Raw genomic sequence first — 15,821 nt, 5'->3', positions numbered from 1 at the left:
GAACCCAAGTGTCCGCTTTCAATTTTTCAGTCAATTTTTTCCTCTCTAATAAAACTTTTATTTTTCGAATTTTTTAACGGAAAATAAACAAAAAAAAGAGACAAAAAGCAGTTATTCTTTCACTGTCCGTGAAAAAACGAAAAAAAAAAGTTTTCGAGTTCGAGACGCAGTGTGTCTGGTTTCTCTGATTCTAGCCTCGGCATGAAAACTACCGTAACTTTATTCATTTTTTTTTCAGTTCAAAAAAACTCAAAAATATTTAAGATTGGCAAGTCAAGAGCTTCAAAATGAGTGTACACATGATCTATGAAGCGTCAGCGATTCTTCTCAAAAACAATCTAGAAACTTTCTCAATGAATATTTTGTTCTGTCAGAAGTAATGTATTCTTCAATTTCCGGCACACTATACAAGTCTTATTACAATAACAGTAACCCAGACATCCCATAGGTAACTGTCTATATCTTCTCTAATTTTCCTTTTTATTCAGAATCGTCTTAAAAACAATAATATTCCTATGTAGGCGTGAGAGTAGATGACTTTGGTTCTCCTCTGGCGCTTCTCAAAAACCTATCAATTTCCAATTTCCGTTCGTTCACACTAGGGAAGTTGAAAGCTCTATCTGTTGTTTTCGCCTCACAAAAAAACCAATCAGAAGGGGCATAGAAAGCCGGAAATATATAGATGAAACAATTCTCTTCGTAAATATAATTCAATTTTGCCACATGTGCCGCCGACTAACGGGGAAAGAAGAAGCATAACAATATCTGGTTGCTATGGGGTGGAGTTTTCTCTCTTTGCTGCTCTCCCTCTCTCTCATTTTTTCACACAGGAGCCACAATTCCTTTGCATTTTGTTTCTCCTCGCCCCTCTTCTTCTCGTCTCACCTCTTCTTCTTTTTCTATTGGGGGTGTGTATTCTCGGTTGCTTCGCGACATCCATAGTCCTCCTCCTCTTTTTTTTTTGTTATACTACGTTTTTTGTTCCTGCTGTAACTAATCTGATCCTATTCTGTTTGGATGGCAGAAAGCGTTCGTGTAGCTGTCAGATGTCGACCGTTCAATCAGAGAGAAAAGGATTTGAATACTCAGGTAATTTGAATCTTCCGAGTTCTTCGAATAAATTTTTGAGATTTTCTGATAAATTCAGGTCTTCCTAAAGCATAGAAGCCTTTCTTATGACTAATATATACGACGAAATGAATGCCCGTTTCTGATATAATTATATAAAGAATGTTTTTAGAGAGAAAAAGAGTGGTGGACATAAGTTTCCCACCTGCGCCTTGCTTTACATTTTTAGTTTGGTTGAGTGCGTTTTAGTACTACATGAGTAGTATTAAAAAATAGTAAACATTTTTGGAAGCTTCACTATTTGAAAAATAAGTATGGGGTTTGAAAAAAAAGGCGCCATCACTCAGAATTTCAAGAAACTGCACTCGAGACCTAAACGTTTAAAGTTCAAAAAATCAGAGTTTTCAGAAATATTACTGTAACTTGGCTGATAGTTATTAATTTCACAGAAATCATAAATTTTGAATTCACGGAGAAAAGAGCTTTACACTGAGTATAAAAATGTCTAGGTTTCTCAAAATTTAAGTTTTCGAGTTAGAGACGCAGTGTGTCTGGTTACTCTGATTCTAGCCTTGTCATTAAAACGATAATAATTGTTTTCGTTTTTGTCAGTTTTCAGAAATTAAAAAATATTAGAGATTGCCAAGTCAAGAGCTTCAAAATGAGTATGAACATGGTCTATGAAACGTTCTTACTATACGATTCTTCTCAAAAATCTAGAAACTTCCTCAATTGCTATATTTCTCAGAAAAAATTGTATTCTTCAATTTCCGGTACACTATACAATGCTTATTACAATAACAGTAACCCAGACGTCCCATAGGGAACTGTCTACGTTTTCTAATTTCCGTCTTTCATTCAGAATCGTATAGTTTCTGAAAAACATTAATGATCCTATGTAGGCGTGAGAGTAGATGATGTTGGGGGAAAATTATGGGAAAATTTGGTGAGAATTTCTGGGGAATTTTTGTAGTTTCTAGAAATTTCTAGACTTTAGGCTCTAGACTACAAAATGTAAGGTTTCAAAATTGATGCATTAGAAAAACATGGATGAGCAAAAGGCAAAAACAGAGCAAAAAGTAAAGTGCAATAAATTATTTAGTTCGGAGAAGACACAAACTTTCATGGTGACCAATTTTCCGAAAAAAAATTTCTGGGGAAAAGACTTGGGGCCGAGACCCACCGTGATAGCAAGGCTCCCGGACTTCTAACTTCGACCCAATTATATCTTGGTTTCTGTGAAAGATATCTAAAAGTCGTCAACTGATAAGATGCTTATCAGTGTATCATCAATTTTTCATCAGTTGACAGATTTTTCGATATCTTTCACAGCAACTGAGATATAATTGGGTCGAAGTTAGGGGCTAGGAGCTCTTCTATTCCTCTAATGGAAGCCAAACTTATAATTCTACTTTGAGCTCAATTATATCGTTTCTTTCAAAAGATATCAAAAGTTTGTCAACTGATAAAATATTTGTGATATTATGATTAGCAATTTATTAGTTGACCACTTTTTTATACCTTTTACAGGAAGCGAGATAATTGACCTCAAAGTTTAGGGCTCTTAGAATGACCTCTACCGTATCACTTAGTTGAACTACCAACAAACTGTAAACTTTTTCAGTAGAATTTTCATATCTTAACCTGAAATTTCAGCTATGCGTTGGCATCACCCCAAATATGGGTCAGGTGAACCTGATCGCCCCGGACGGTGTCAGCAAAGACTTCACATTCGATGGATCCTACTTTATGGATTCCACAGGAGAGCAGATTTATAATGATATCGTGTTTCCGTTGGTTGAGGTGAGAATCCCGGAAATTGAATTTTATAAGCATGGTCTAGCGTTTTGAACTTTGATATAAGGCAAAGCTATACAAGATAGCGGCCAATCACGGTTAGCCTTGTAAGACTATAAAAGAATTTTCCAGAACGTGATCGAAGGGTACAATGGTACGGTATTTGCCTACGGACAAACCGGTTCTGGAAAGACGTTTTCCATGCAAGGAGTCGAGAGTATTCCAGCTCAACGAGGTGTCATTCCCCGCGCTTTTGATCATATTTTCACTGCAACAGCGACCACTGAAAATGTGAAGTTTTTGGTGCATTGCAGTTATCTGGAGGTTTCTAAAACTTTTGGGACTCAAGATAAATAAGAAATTCAGATCTACAACGAAGAGGTTCGAGATTTGCTTGGCGCTGACAACAAACAAAAGCTGGAAATCAAGGAGCAACCGGATCGAGGTGTCTATGTCGCTGGGCTCTCTATGCATGTTTGTCACGATGTTCCGGCTTGTAAGGAGTTAATGACAAGGGGGTTTAATAACAGACATGTCGGAGCAACCTTGATGAATAAGGTTGGTTTTTTGTCTGGGTTTTAAGATTTTGTTCGAAAGTACGTCGAACGTTAGGGCCATTAAATATGGCGCAGTGCGTTCTAGGCCATGTTGACATCGTAGCCTTACTTGGCCTAGAAAACGTACTAGTTGAATATTAGGTCATTATATTTCATGGCCTAGAATTGACTTGATGTTTACCTGGTTAGTTTCCTAGGTCATGGTGACCTGACTTTCTCATGTTGAGTTTTCTAGGTCACCATGGTGAACGACCTAGAAAACTAGGTGAATATCAGTCCTAACAAACTAACCTTGCAGGAGTTAGGCCACCATGATAAAATGGCCTACAACGACCTAGTTTAGTGGATCGAATCGAAAGTTTGAAATTAGCAATTTTCAAAAAACCATCTTTACAAAAACACACACTGTTCCAGGATTCCTCGCGAAGTCACTCCATCTTCACTGTCTATGTGGAAGGAATGACAGAGACCGGATCCATCAGGATGGGAAAATTGAATCTTGTCGATTTGGCTGGAAGTGAACGTCAGAGTAAAACTGGAGCCACTGGAGATCGTCTCAAAGAAGCTACAAAAATTAACTTATCGCTCTCGGCACTAGGAAATGTCATATCCGCTCTGGTGGATGGAAAATCAAAGCATATTCCGTACAGAGACAGTAAGCTGACTAGGCTACTACAGGATTCCCTTGGAGGTAACACCAAAACAATCATGATCGCCTGTGTGTCCCCATCTAGTGACAACTATGATGAGACACTTTCCACGTTGAGGTATGCGAATCGTGCAAAGAACATTAAGAATAAGCCAACTATCAACGAGGATCCAAAAGACGCTTTACTTCGAGAGTACCAAGAAGAAATCGCACGACTCAAGGCGATGGTTCAACCAGGTACCGCTGGTCCTGTAGTTCCTGACGCCTTCTCGATTGAAGAGGAACGGAAGAAACTTCGAGAAGAATTCGAGCAAGCTATGAATGATCTACGTGGAGAGTATGAGCGCGAGCAGACGAGTAAAGCAGAGTTGCAGAAGGATTTAGAAGATCTCAAGTTGGAGTACGAGCGGGCGAATGCAAATCTGGACAATTTGAATCCAGAAGAAGCGGCAAAGAAGATCCAACAGCTTCAGGATCAGTTTATTGGAGGGGAAGAGGCTGGAAACACGCAGCTGAAGCAGAAACGAATGAAACAGTTGATGGAGGCGGAGACAAAGACACAGAAGTTGGCAGGTTTGTTGAAAATCGGCGACCGTCGACCGACCGCCTACCGAAGCCTTTTTACGTCAGCATTCCAGAGAGTGTTTGCGTATTTTTTAAATCACAAAGTCAAGAAATGCGTCGTGCATTGTAAAATAACGCTGCGTACGCAAACACTCTCTGGTCTGTTGATCAGCAAGATCAAAAATTCGGTCGGTTGCCGGTCGGTCGGCAAAACATCCCGACTGGATGGAAACCATGAACAAAATAATCCATGAAAAAAAAACAATAAATTTCAGCGGCATTGAATGTGCACAAGGATGATCCATTGTTACAAGTGTACAGTACGACACAAGAGAAATTGGATGCAGTCACTGCGCAGTTGGAGAAGGAAGTCAAAAAGGTATAGCTTTAAAAACACATATCTCGAAAACAACAGTACCTTTTGAAAGCTGTGAATTCCAAAATGTGTGAAATTTTATGCTAAGCATTTTTGCAGTCTTCCAATTTTTTATAGCTACCATAGTTTTCGAGATATGGTCATTCGTTGTCTGCTCCTCTCTTCGCATAAGCTATTTCCAGATATTTTCAGTTATTTTACACTATTTCTTTACTTGGAAATTGTTTCCGGACATCCGGATTTAGGGATACAAAGACACTCACTATATATAATTTCAGTCCAAAGGCTACGAAAGAGAAATCGAAGATCTCCACGGTGAATTCGAACTGGACCGGTTGGATTACCTAGACACAATCAGAAAACAAGACCAACAACTGAAACTTTTAATGCAAATAATGGATAAAATCCAACCAATCATTAAGAAAGACACAAACTACAGTAATATAGATCGAATTAAGAAGGAAGCGATTTGGAATGAAGATGAGAGTCGATGGATTCTCCCGGAGATGTCAATGAATCGAACTATACTTCCGTTGGCCAATAATGGTAATTGGAGCGCGTTTTCTGAGTTGTAAAGCTTGGAATTTTGCAGGATATGTGCACGAACCTGTCAAACAGGAACACCAGCTTTTGAGATCAAACTTTGACGATAAATTGCGAGAGAGACTGGCGAAGAGTGATTCTGAGAATCTGGCGAATAGCTACTTCAAGCCTGTCAAACAGAGTAATGTGATTAATAAATACAAAAGTGATCAGAAACGTAAGACTCTTCTGGAAAAAAGTCGATTCAAAATTCATTTCAGTATCCACCTCCAAATCATTATTCCCCTCAAAAACTCCAACATTTGATGGGCTCGCGAACGGAGTGATCTACTCGGATGCTCTGTATGAACGAGCTCAGTCGGCAAAACGACCGGCTCGTCTGGCAACGCTGAATCTGTACCCTAAATAACTATTTTTCTTGAACAACTCAAATTTAGTTTCTTTATCGTTTAGTTGATAATTTTCCGGGTAACAAATTTCTCTCTGTGGCAAAAATAAAAATCAAAACTAAATCGTGATATCTTGAAAAATGAATTTTTTGAAAAAACGCAGCGAAGATGCATACAAACACATAGAAGAAACTAAAAAATTTTGAACTTCTAAAGATTTGAAATTTAGAAAGTTTAGAGTTCTGAAAGACGGAAACTCTGAAAAACTGAATCTCAAAATCTCACAGCCTCAGGATTTCAGATTTTCAAAATTTAGGACTTTCAGAAATTCAGAATTTCAGAATTTCAGAACCTCAGAATCTCAAACTCTCAGAATATCAGAATTTTAGAATCTCAATACCGAAGAATTTAAAAATATCAAAGTTTCCGATTATCAGAAATTCGGAATCTCGGTATTTTGAATTTCAGAATTTCAGAATTTCAGAATTTCAGAATTTCAGAATTTCAGTTTTCCAAGACATATTTTCACAGACAATAAGTTTCGAAAACACAATTCTTATTTTTTTTTGCTTTTTTCCATTCATTTTTTTTTCAAATGATCATACCATTTCGTGCAAAATCCCCTTCCGCCCTCAAAATTCGGTTAATTAAATATTTGGATCTTCGTTTGCCAAAATGTTATATTTGAACAGATTTCCGGCGTCAAGAGTTCATGCTATACAAGCTTGTTGCAGAATTTTTCAACGGTTGCTTATCTGGATTTTCTGAAATTCAAAACTTCCAGAAGGTTCTAAAAGACTTCCAGAAAATTGTACTTTTTATTTTATTACATTTGCACATTATTCATTATACATCATTTGCATTTTATTTTTTATATTTGCACAGCATGGTACGAACGGATGGCTGTCCTGTGTATTACAAGTTTCATTCTTCCACAATTTTTGCAAGTTTCCTATTTTAAAGTTTTGAGTGGGAAGTCGGCTTTTTTCAGAAAGTTATAGATGGCAATAGTCTTCTTTTTCTGGTTCCCATCGTTTTTTTTCCTCTTCCTCCATTCCCATGCCTTCATGGAAAAGTCAATTTTTTCCTTCTTTTGTTTCAGATAAATGAACCAACCAAAGCCGAAACCATCAAAACGACTGGACCTGCAAGGCATCCGTGCATTGGCTATTATAATAGTACTTGGATTCCATTTTTATCCAGAATACTGTCCAAATGGATACCTTGGAGTTGATCAGTAAGTCTATCTCAACATCTTTAAATCAGGATGTCCAATATATTTTCAGATTCTTCGTCTTATCCGGATTCCTAATGTGTATGTTGTTGAAACGTGCCGAAAATCAATCCCCATGCCAATTAGTCAGTCTCTTTTACTCCAAAAGATTCAAACGAATCCTCCCATTATACCTACTGGTTATCCTTGTTTCCATGATTTGCCTCTATTCATTTTTCCCGGATACCGCTATCGAAACTAATCAGGAATCTGCTATCCATGCTCTTCTCTTCGTGTCCAATCGGCCTAAAACAGTTGCCGAGGATTATTTTACAATGGTAAAACTTTCAAATTAATTCTTAACACGTCAAAACCTAAATTTTCAGCTATCCATCGCAGTCGACATCTTCACCCATACCTGGTCGTTATCCGTGGAAATTCAGTTCTATTTTTTGGTTCCATTCATTTTTCTACTAGCTACCAAGATTCCAGAAAAGTTTCAATTGGGATACTATGGAGTAGTTGGATTCATCTCATTCGTTCATTTTTATACACTTCCCTCCTCAGTGGCCTTCAATAGCGTTTTTGCTAGAATTTGGCAGTTTTTGATTGGAATGACAGTGTACTTGCTCGGAATCTCTAAATCCGAATTTCACTATCAAGTTTTGAATAATCTAGAAGAATCAGAACCAGAATCCAAACAGCTTCTTGGAGACGAAGAGAGCCAAGAAACAGAATGCTGCCCCAATGAACAGTTTTCGAACTTTCTAAAATACTCTCAGCCCGTGACATTTGTTTCATTGATCTGTTTGATATGTATCAATGTGTTCCCATTGGCTTTACCTTCTTTAGTTGTGAGGTAAACTACAGTATAACAAAGACTCGGTTATCCTTTTAAAATTCTAGACCAGTCGTAACAATGGGTACCGGATTTTTGATGCTATTATCTGAGGATAATTGGATACTATCTAACAAAGTATTGACCTATATCGGTGACATCTCTTATTCCTTGTACCTGATTCATTGGCCAATTTATGCTTATTGGAAATTAACTTTCGAAGGAAACCAAATTTGTAAGTACTAACTTATCCGTTTCCTTATTCAAAGTCACTTTTCAGTTCTTATTCTTGCCTTGATCTCTGCTCTGATCCTTGCCGTAATTACATTTGAGACTTTTGAAAAATGGTATCTAAAACTGTCGTCTACAAATATTGGAGTACTCGTGGTGGTGCTTTTTTTCCTAAATGTTGTTGTAATCAATAAGGATGAGATCACGGACCATATTGATTCGATTGGAAAGAACATTTCAAGTCTAGACAATGTTACAGATGATATGACAGTTGGTAAGAAGCTATTTTTTGAATTCTAAAAGAAAACTTTCAAATCCCAGACGACGCCGAGCGCCTAAACCACCGATGGAGCGTAAATGACAATAAAAACTTGTTCGATCCCACATGTGTCTACGAGAACCCGAAATCTGCATTGGGATGGTGCAGGCATACTGTAAGTCTGGCATGACTTTCCAGAAGAGAAAATCTAATTTTAGGGACTATCCGGAAAATTCAAGATGGCTACCATTGGAAACAGTTGGACAGCGAATCATGCTAAAATGTTCTATCAGGAGTGTGGGTATAAGGCGAAGAGTATTTATCAAGGATCTGCGTTTGGTGAGTCTGAAGGGGTTTCACAGGGGCCGCTTGGTGAGGCAGGAAAGCAGTCAGGGGTTTCATGGGGCTCAAATACTCAGAGAATTTTCTCTGAGTTTCGTATCACTTCAATATTTCACCTGCAGCCTACTAGGTTGCGGTTTGCAACTGTAGTAGGGGTTGATGCGTCTTTAAGTTTAAAATTGGACGACTTTAAGGTACATATCTGACTCAATTCTGGTATTGAGCAGCTTTTGAGCAAAAATGGTTAGTTTGCGAATTCTGAAAATTGATAGTGAATGATTAGCAGCAGTTTGGACATATTCATATATGTAGTGACACATGATCACCAGGACTCAAGTTTGAACTAGCATAGAATTTGAATCGAGCGTTGTACTGGGCTCAAACTTGGAATACAAAAATGCAAATAATTCACCATTAAACTGGGCACGTTTCAAATGATTTGATCAATATTGAGCTGAGTTATCGCTTTTCAAAATTGCTATATCTCATGAAAATCACAACGATGTGCAAAAAATCTTCGAATAATCATAGCAATATCTATACCTGAGGAACCGCTTTGAAAACTACAGTATCTTTGAATCAAACCTAAGATTATATTCCTACCAATTTTAGTGCTTCCAAGATACTTATCTGTAAAGATATATTCGTTTTCATCAACTACTTTCAGGATGCGAGCCTTTATACCCCAGTGCCCAGAGTAAAATGTGCCGAGAGAACTTCACGGATTTTGAAGTTCGCATTCGGAAGGAAAAACCAGACTACGCATTTATTTTCACAAGGTTTACTCCTTATCGAGATTTCTACAATATGAAAAAATTTCAGATACATGTCAATCGGTGCTCCGTGGCCTTCAAATGTCACAAGTTTCAAACAGGACCCAATTTACCAAACTATGAAGGAACAAATGCTCAAATTCATCGAGAATATAAAATATAAATTGTACATTTTGGATGCGATTCCTAGAATCAACAGAGGTGCAGTTAACCATATCGCAAGTCTGATTAGGAATGGAACTGATCCAATTGCCATAGATGTGAGTGACTGGAAAAACCGACACACAGACAGACGATTTTACAGAACCTACTAGTTCGACCTCATGAATATGAAATGGCTCGAAAACGGCATGCTCAACTGGTTAAGGATTGTAAAGGGAAATGCGTAATGGTAGATTATAAGCCAGAATTTTATAATTTGGAAACCGAAACTTTTCGATATTTTGATGAGAGAGGATTCTCTTATTGGACTACACCACAACATTTATCACCTCATGGAATCGAACATATCCGACATGTCTGGACGGATATTTGTAAAAAATTATAACCGTTGTTGATTTTGTATCTCATTTTTCCCATTGTTTTTGAACAATTTCAGGAGTGTTTCCCAATAAATTCTTTTTTCTTTCCCATAAACATCAAAGACCCACAATTCAATTATGCAAACCATGACTCACGGATTTTGGGCTATAAAACAGGGAATTTTTGAGAAACAATCTCATTCTTTCTGGAATGTTTTTTTATATTTGGCTTATAATTCTTGTGTGGATTCTACTGGAGGTGTTCGTTGATTATATGCCAGTGCCACCTGGTCCAGGTCCACTACGTTTTATTTGTGATAAGGTATGCTAAAAAATAGACTTTTGTGGACTCTTTGGGATTGAGAAATTCAGATCGTTTTCGAAAGTTGTTCGTTTGGAAGTAATCAGCTTTGAAAGACCGTAGAACCTGTAATAAAAGGGCCCCTAACTTTGAGCCAATATTTATCGGTTCCTGTAAAAGATATCGAAAAGTTGTCCACTGATAAATTGTGTATCATAATATAGGAATTATTTTATCAGTTGAAACATTTTTGATATATATTACAAGAAATGAGATAAATTAGCTCAAACTTGACAGCATGGGTTCCTTCTATGTATTACAGGTTTTACCGTAAAAGTCCTTCTGATATTTGAATACCTTCTTTTGGTCAAAAGAAAAGTAACCAGTGGTTTTTTTAAATTTAATAACTTTCTCCAATAGCTTCGAGCAGAAGTTTTCCAGTTTACTATTTAATGAACCTTTCGATACCCAACTGAATTTTTAACTTCCAATGGACTTTCATTTTGGACAGATACCACCTTTTTTGAAATCATTTTTGATACCTTCCCTTCATATTCCATGATATAGCTAATCAAAAACTATAATTTCAGAAAAATTCCGCAAATCGAAGCTCCGTCCAAGCTCGCCGTGATGCCGCTTTTCTCCCACCAAGACGCAAGAAACGCAGCACTCAATTGAGAAGATTCTGAAAATATCCTTCCAATTCTATTGCATTATGTGGAATTTTCATTCTGAAATATTGAAAATAAAATTTGACAAGTCCCTGTATAATGGTTCAAAAGCTAAATTACAATGTCTCTCTGTGTATCTGTTTATCCAGATATATTTTGTCCGAATTGTGTTTTAACTGCATATCAATGATCATTTTTCTTGGCTTTCTCCTTTCTCTTCCTCCTCATCTTCCGATTTCTGCAGAACGCTCATAAAATCTTTATCGTTGCGGAAACCTATACTTTTGAACTCGCATCGCTCCGTTTTTCAATAGTTGGACAATTTTTGTGTTCAAGTTTTTTAAACCAGAAAGCTAAAAATGGTAAGAAAATTACATTATCCTCTGGATTCGTTCTAACCATTTTTTCTTTTTGTTGCTGAAACTTCTAACTTGATTGCTTCAATAATTTTTCCATTATATAATTTCTCCAGGAAATGAACCAACAAAATCGTAGAACATCTAAACGACTGGACCTGCAAGGCATCCGTGCATTGGCTATTATAATAGTACTTGGATTCCATTTTTATCCAGAATACTGTCCAAATGGATACCTTGGAGTTGATCAGTAAGTCTATCTCAACATCTTAAATCAGGATGTCCAATATATTTTCAGATTCTTCGTCTTATCCGGATTCCTAATGTGTATGTTGTTGAAACGTGCCGAAAATCAATCCCCATGCCAATTAGTCAGTCTCTTTTACTCCAAAAGATTCAAACGAATCCTCCCATTATACCTACTGGTTATCCTTGTTTCCATGATTTGCCTCTATTCATTTTTCCCGGATACCGCTATCGAAACTAATCAGGAATCTGCTATCCATGCTCTTCTCTTCGTGTCCAATCGGCCTAAAACAGTTGCCGAGGATTATTTTACAATGGTAAAACTTTCAAATTAATTCTTAACACGTCAAAACCTAAATTTTCAGCTATCCATCGCAGTCGACATCTTCACCCATACCTGGTCGTTATCCGTGGAAATTCAGTTCTATTTTTTGGTTCCATTCATTTTTCTACTAGCTACCAAGATTCCAGAAAAGTTTCAATTGGGATACTATGGAGTAGTTGGATTCATCTCATTCGTTCATTTTTATACACTTCCCTCCTCAGTGGCCTTCAATAGCGTTTTTGCTAGAATTTGGCAGTTTTTGATTGGTATTTAACAATTTTTTTTTCAAAAAACCAAGATTTTTCTAGGAATGACAGTGTACTTGCTCGGCGGAATCTCTGAAACAACAACTCAATATCAAATATTAAAAAATGAAGAAGAATCAGAACCAGAATCCAAGCAGACTCTAGAAGACGAGGAGAATGAAGAAGTGGACTGTGGTCCCAATGAGAAGTTCTCGAACATTCTAAAATACTCTCAGCAAATGGCGTATTTTTCATTGATGGTTTTGATATGCGTCACAATGTTCCCAACCACTCTATCCGCGTTAGTTGTGAGGTAAGCTAGGATATAATATGGACTCGGTTGGCCCAGTATCCAAGGGTACTTGAAAAGAGGGTACACCTAGTTCTTAGGGTACATTGGTTCCACAAAAATAAATCCTAAACCCAAAGATCCCATGTACCCTCCATGTACCCTTCGTACCTTTGGTGTACTGGGTGGATCTTGAGTCGACTCGCTTATCTTACTTTAGAAAAATTCTAGACCAGTCGTAACAATTGGCACCGGACTGTTGATGTTAGTATCTGAAGATAATTGGGTATTATCTATCAAATTATTGACCTATATCGGTGATCTCTCATATTCCCTGTACCTGATTCATTGGCCAATTTATGCTTATTGGAAATTGACTTGTGAAGGAAACCAAGCTCGTGGGTAGAAGACTATTTTGTTTTCAAAATTTAGGGGCACATTTCAGTTCTGATCCTCGCTCTGATCTCATCTATGATTTTTGCCGTAATTACATTTGAAACTTTTGAAAGATGGTATCTAAAACTATCATCTACAAATATCGGTATTCTCGTGGTGGTGTTATTTTTCCTAAGTGTTGTTGTAATCAATAGGAATGAGATTACGAATCATATTGATTCAATCGGGAAGAATATTTCAAGTCTAGACGATGTTACAGCCAATATGACCGTTGGTAAGAAGCGGATTTCTGAACGCAATGGATCTTCTGAATTCCAGACGACGCCGAGCGCCTAAACTACAAATGGAGCATAAATGACTATCAAAATTTGTACGATCCCACGTGTGTCTACGAGAATTCAAAATCTCCATTGGGATGGTGCAGGCATACTGTAAGCCTGATAGGTCCTTCCAGAAAAAGAAACCTAGTTTCAGGGACTATCCGGAAAATACAAAATTGCTGCCATTGGAAACAGTTGGGCAGCAAATCATGCAAAAATGTTCTACCAGGAATGTGGGTATAAGGCAAAGAGTATAATGCAAGGAGCTGCGTTTGGTGAGTCTGAATATCCTCAAATGGGATGTTCAACTTACTGCAAGAATATAACTAAGAGTTTTTTCAGGATGCGAACCATTTTACCCTAGCGGACAATCTAAAATGTGCAAAGAGAATTTTACGGATTTCGAATATCTATACCTGAGGAACGGCTTTGAAAACTACAGTACCTTTGAATCAAACCTAAGATTATATTCCTACCAATTTTAGTGCTTCCAAGATACTTATCTGTAAAGATATATTCGTTTTCATCAACTACTTTCAGGATGCGAGCCTTTATACCCCAGTGCCCAGAGTAAAATGTGCCGAGAGAACTTCACGGATTTTGAAGTTCACATTCGGAAGGAAAAACCAGACTATGCATTCATTGTCACAAGGTTTGCCGTATCGAAAAGCGTTTCTATCTGTTATGAAAATCCAGATACATGTCAATCGGTGCACGATGGCAAAAAAATGTAAAAAGTTTTGAGAAAGATTCCATGTACCGAATTATGAAGAAACAAATGCTAAAGTTCGTAGATAATATTAAATATAAGTTGTACATTTTGGATGCAATTCCGAGAGTCGATTCTGCTTTTGTTTACAAAATTGCTCGTTTAGTGAAGAATGGAACGGACCCAGTTACCATCGATGTAAGTAACCGGAAAACCCGGAGCTCAGAAATATGAAATTATAGAAAAAACTTGTATGGCTACATGAATATGAAATGGCTCGAAAACGGAATGCTCAATTGGTGAAGGATTGTGAAGGAAAATGTGAACTTATTGATTATTTTCCGGAATTTTATAACAATGCAACCAAAACATTCCGATTTTTTGATGAGAAAGGATTATCTTATTACACTTCTCCACTTCATTTATCACCTCATGGAATTGAAAAAATCAGGCATATTTGGACTGATATTTGTAGAAAATTGTAGTCATTGTTTTTTTCTGAATTTTGTATCTCGTGATTCCCATTTCCATTTTTCACCGTTGTTATTACAATTTCCAAATTTCTTTCTAGTACTTTTTTCAATGAATTTCATCTAGCTCACATTTCGTCTCTTAAGACTTGACGGTATGCAGTGTTTTTTTTAGCTGAGCAATAAAGAACTTGTACGATAACTTACCAGGGGGTTTGAAATATACTTTGTTTTATTCTCACATAATAGAAGAAGACCACAATTTAAAAAAAAACATTTTTCAATATATCTTGTTTTGACTGGCAGTTCAACGAGTACGGCTAATCCATTCAGCATTTTGTTTCATTCTCTGAAATTGTTTTTGTTTTCAAAAGTTGACATATAAAATTGTGCACGACACGATACTCATACAAAACATCTAAACGTGCAAGGACCGATGAATGTATACCATCACCCACAATTGGTAAGCTATCATAGCCTATGAGGATTGGAACTTTTCCAATTTTGGATTTTTTAGAAGACGCATCGTTGGAATATTAATGACTTGAAAAATCTCTACGTTCTTTCTTGTGTCTACGAGAGTATCAACACGCCATACGGATGGTGTAGGCATACAGTAATCCTTCCAAATACGAAGCTCTCTACTGTAGTTTCTCTTTTCAGAGCCTATCAAGACTTGGAAAATACAAAATAGTGACTTTTGGGAATAGTTGGACTAACCATGCTAAATTATTTTACCAAGAGTGTGGTTACAAAGCGAATAGTAAGTTACAAGGAGCTGCTTACGGTAGGTCTCCCATCTGGATAATCAGATGCACAGATGGACATTGTAGCTTGTGAACCATTGTATGTCAGTTCACCGACAGATAAATGGAAATCGAATTTCACTACTTTTGTGGAGCGGATAGAAAGGGAGAAACCAGATTTTGGTTTCCATTTTACCAGGTTGATAAGTTTAAAAAATGAAAAAACCCCTAGTATATTATTTCAGACAAATATCAATAGGAGCTGGATTTCCGAAAAATGTTACATCTTTCGACCAAGAACCAATCTATCAAATGATGAAAGGGCAAATGTCGGAAATTGTAGTTAACAACAATAAAACTGTATTTGATTCATGCGATTCCTAGTGCAAAACGTTTCATTTATTCAAAAAATAACATCACAAAAAAGAGAGTTTTACTGTGTCACACGTTTTTTCATTGAAATTGAATAAAATTGAGATTTTAATGTAAAATTTAACCGGCAACCTCAAGAAGCCATCGCCGTCAAGGTATGAAGACAAAAAAATCACCAAAAATATCTCGAATACCGTAAAACCTCTAATAGAACGACACCCGGATCGTCCACTTTGAGCCGGGGATCCTCTAGAG

At 37.1% G+C, this 15,821-nt stretch overlaps 5 protein-coding genes across 5 annotated transcripts; all 5 read left to right on the top strand.

The window, feature by feature from the left end:
• Positions 1-1,017: 1,017 nt before the first annotated feature.
• On the top strand, positions 1,018-5,963 carry Cbr-osm-3 (the record flags this gene model as incomplete). The annotated part of the gene is made up of 9 exons (XM_045236091.1): positions 1,018-1,089; positions 2,725-2,871; positions 2,998-3,189; positions 3,232-3,423; positions 3,837-4,644; positions 4,911-5,014; positions 5,290-5,557; positions 5,604-5,771; positions 5,794-5,963. The coding sequence occupies 9 exons, from the start codon at positions 1,018-1,020 to the stop codon at positions 5,961-5,963; spliced, it is 2,121 nt and encodes a 706-aa protein (XP_045094348.1).
• Positions 5,964-7,049: 1,086 nt separating this feature from the next.
• On the top strand, positions 7,050-10,146 carry CBG10742 (the record flags this gene model as incomplete). Its single annotated transcript, XM_045236089.1, has 10 exons — positions 7,050-7,180; positions 7,230-7,494; positions 7,543-8,015; positions 8,063-8,229; positions 8,275-8,499; positions 8,547-8,659; positions 8,703-8,823; positions 9,494-9,605; positions 9,649-9,859; positions 9,904-10,146. 10 exons carry the CDS (start codon positions 7,050-7,052, stop codon positions 10,144-10,146), a joined length of 2,061 nt encoding a protein of 686 aa, XP_045094349.1.
• A 185-nt stretch (positions 10,147-10,331) lies between these two features.
• On the top strand, positions 10,332-11,110 carry CBG26474 (the record flags this gene model as incomplete). The annotated part of the gene is made up of 2 exons (XM_045236088.1): positions 10,332-10,442; positions 11,012-11,110. 2 exons carry the CDS (start codon positions 10,332-10,334, stop codon positions 11,108-11,110), a joined length of 210 nt encoding a protein of 69 aa, XP_045099084.1.
• A 457-nt stretch (positions 11,111-11,567) lies between these two features.
• CBG10743 lies at positions 11,568-14,463 on the top strand (the record flags this gene model as incomplete). Its single annotated transcript, XM_002634438.1, has 12 exons — positions 11,568-11,698; positions 11,747-12,011; positions 12,060-12,285; positions 12,328-12,577; positions 12,785-12,951; positions 12,999-13,223; positions 13,268-13,380; positions 13,424-13,544; positions 13,612-13,710; positions 13,810-13,921; positions 13,966-14,176; positions 14,221-14,463. The coding sequence occupies 12 exons, from the start codon at positions 11,568-11,570 to the stop codon at positions 14,461-14,463; spliced, it is 2,163 nt and encodes a 720-aa protein (XP_002634484.1).
• An 805-nt stretch (positions 14,464-15,268) lies between these two features.
• CBG26475 lies at positions 15,269-15,578 on the top strand (the record flags this gene model as incomplete). Its single annotated transcript, XM_045236087.1, has 2 exons — positions 15,269-15,393; positions 15,440-15,578. The coding sequence occupies 2 exons, from the start codon at positions 15,269-15,271 to the stop codon at positions 15,576-15,578; spliced, it is 264 nt and encodes an 87-aa protein (XP_045099085.1).
• Between the last annotated feature and the right edge of the window lie 243 nt (positions 15,579-15,821).

Source organism: Caenorhabditis briggsae (assembly GCF_000004555.2).
Source record: "Caenorhabditis briggsae complete genome, chrIV, whole genome shotgun sequence".
NCBI classification, from domain to species: domain Eukaryota; kingdom Metazoa; phylum Nematoda; class Chromadorea; order Rhabditida; family Rhabditidae; genus Caenorhabditis; species Caenorhabditis briggsae.
Note: the sequence above shows the minus strand (reverse complement) of the source record. Positions and strands in the feature narration are given on the sequence as shown.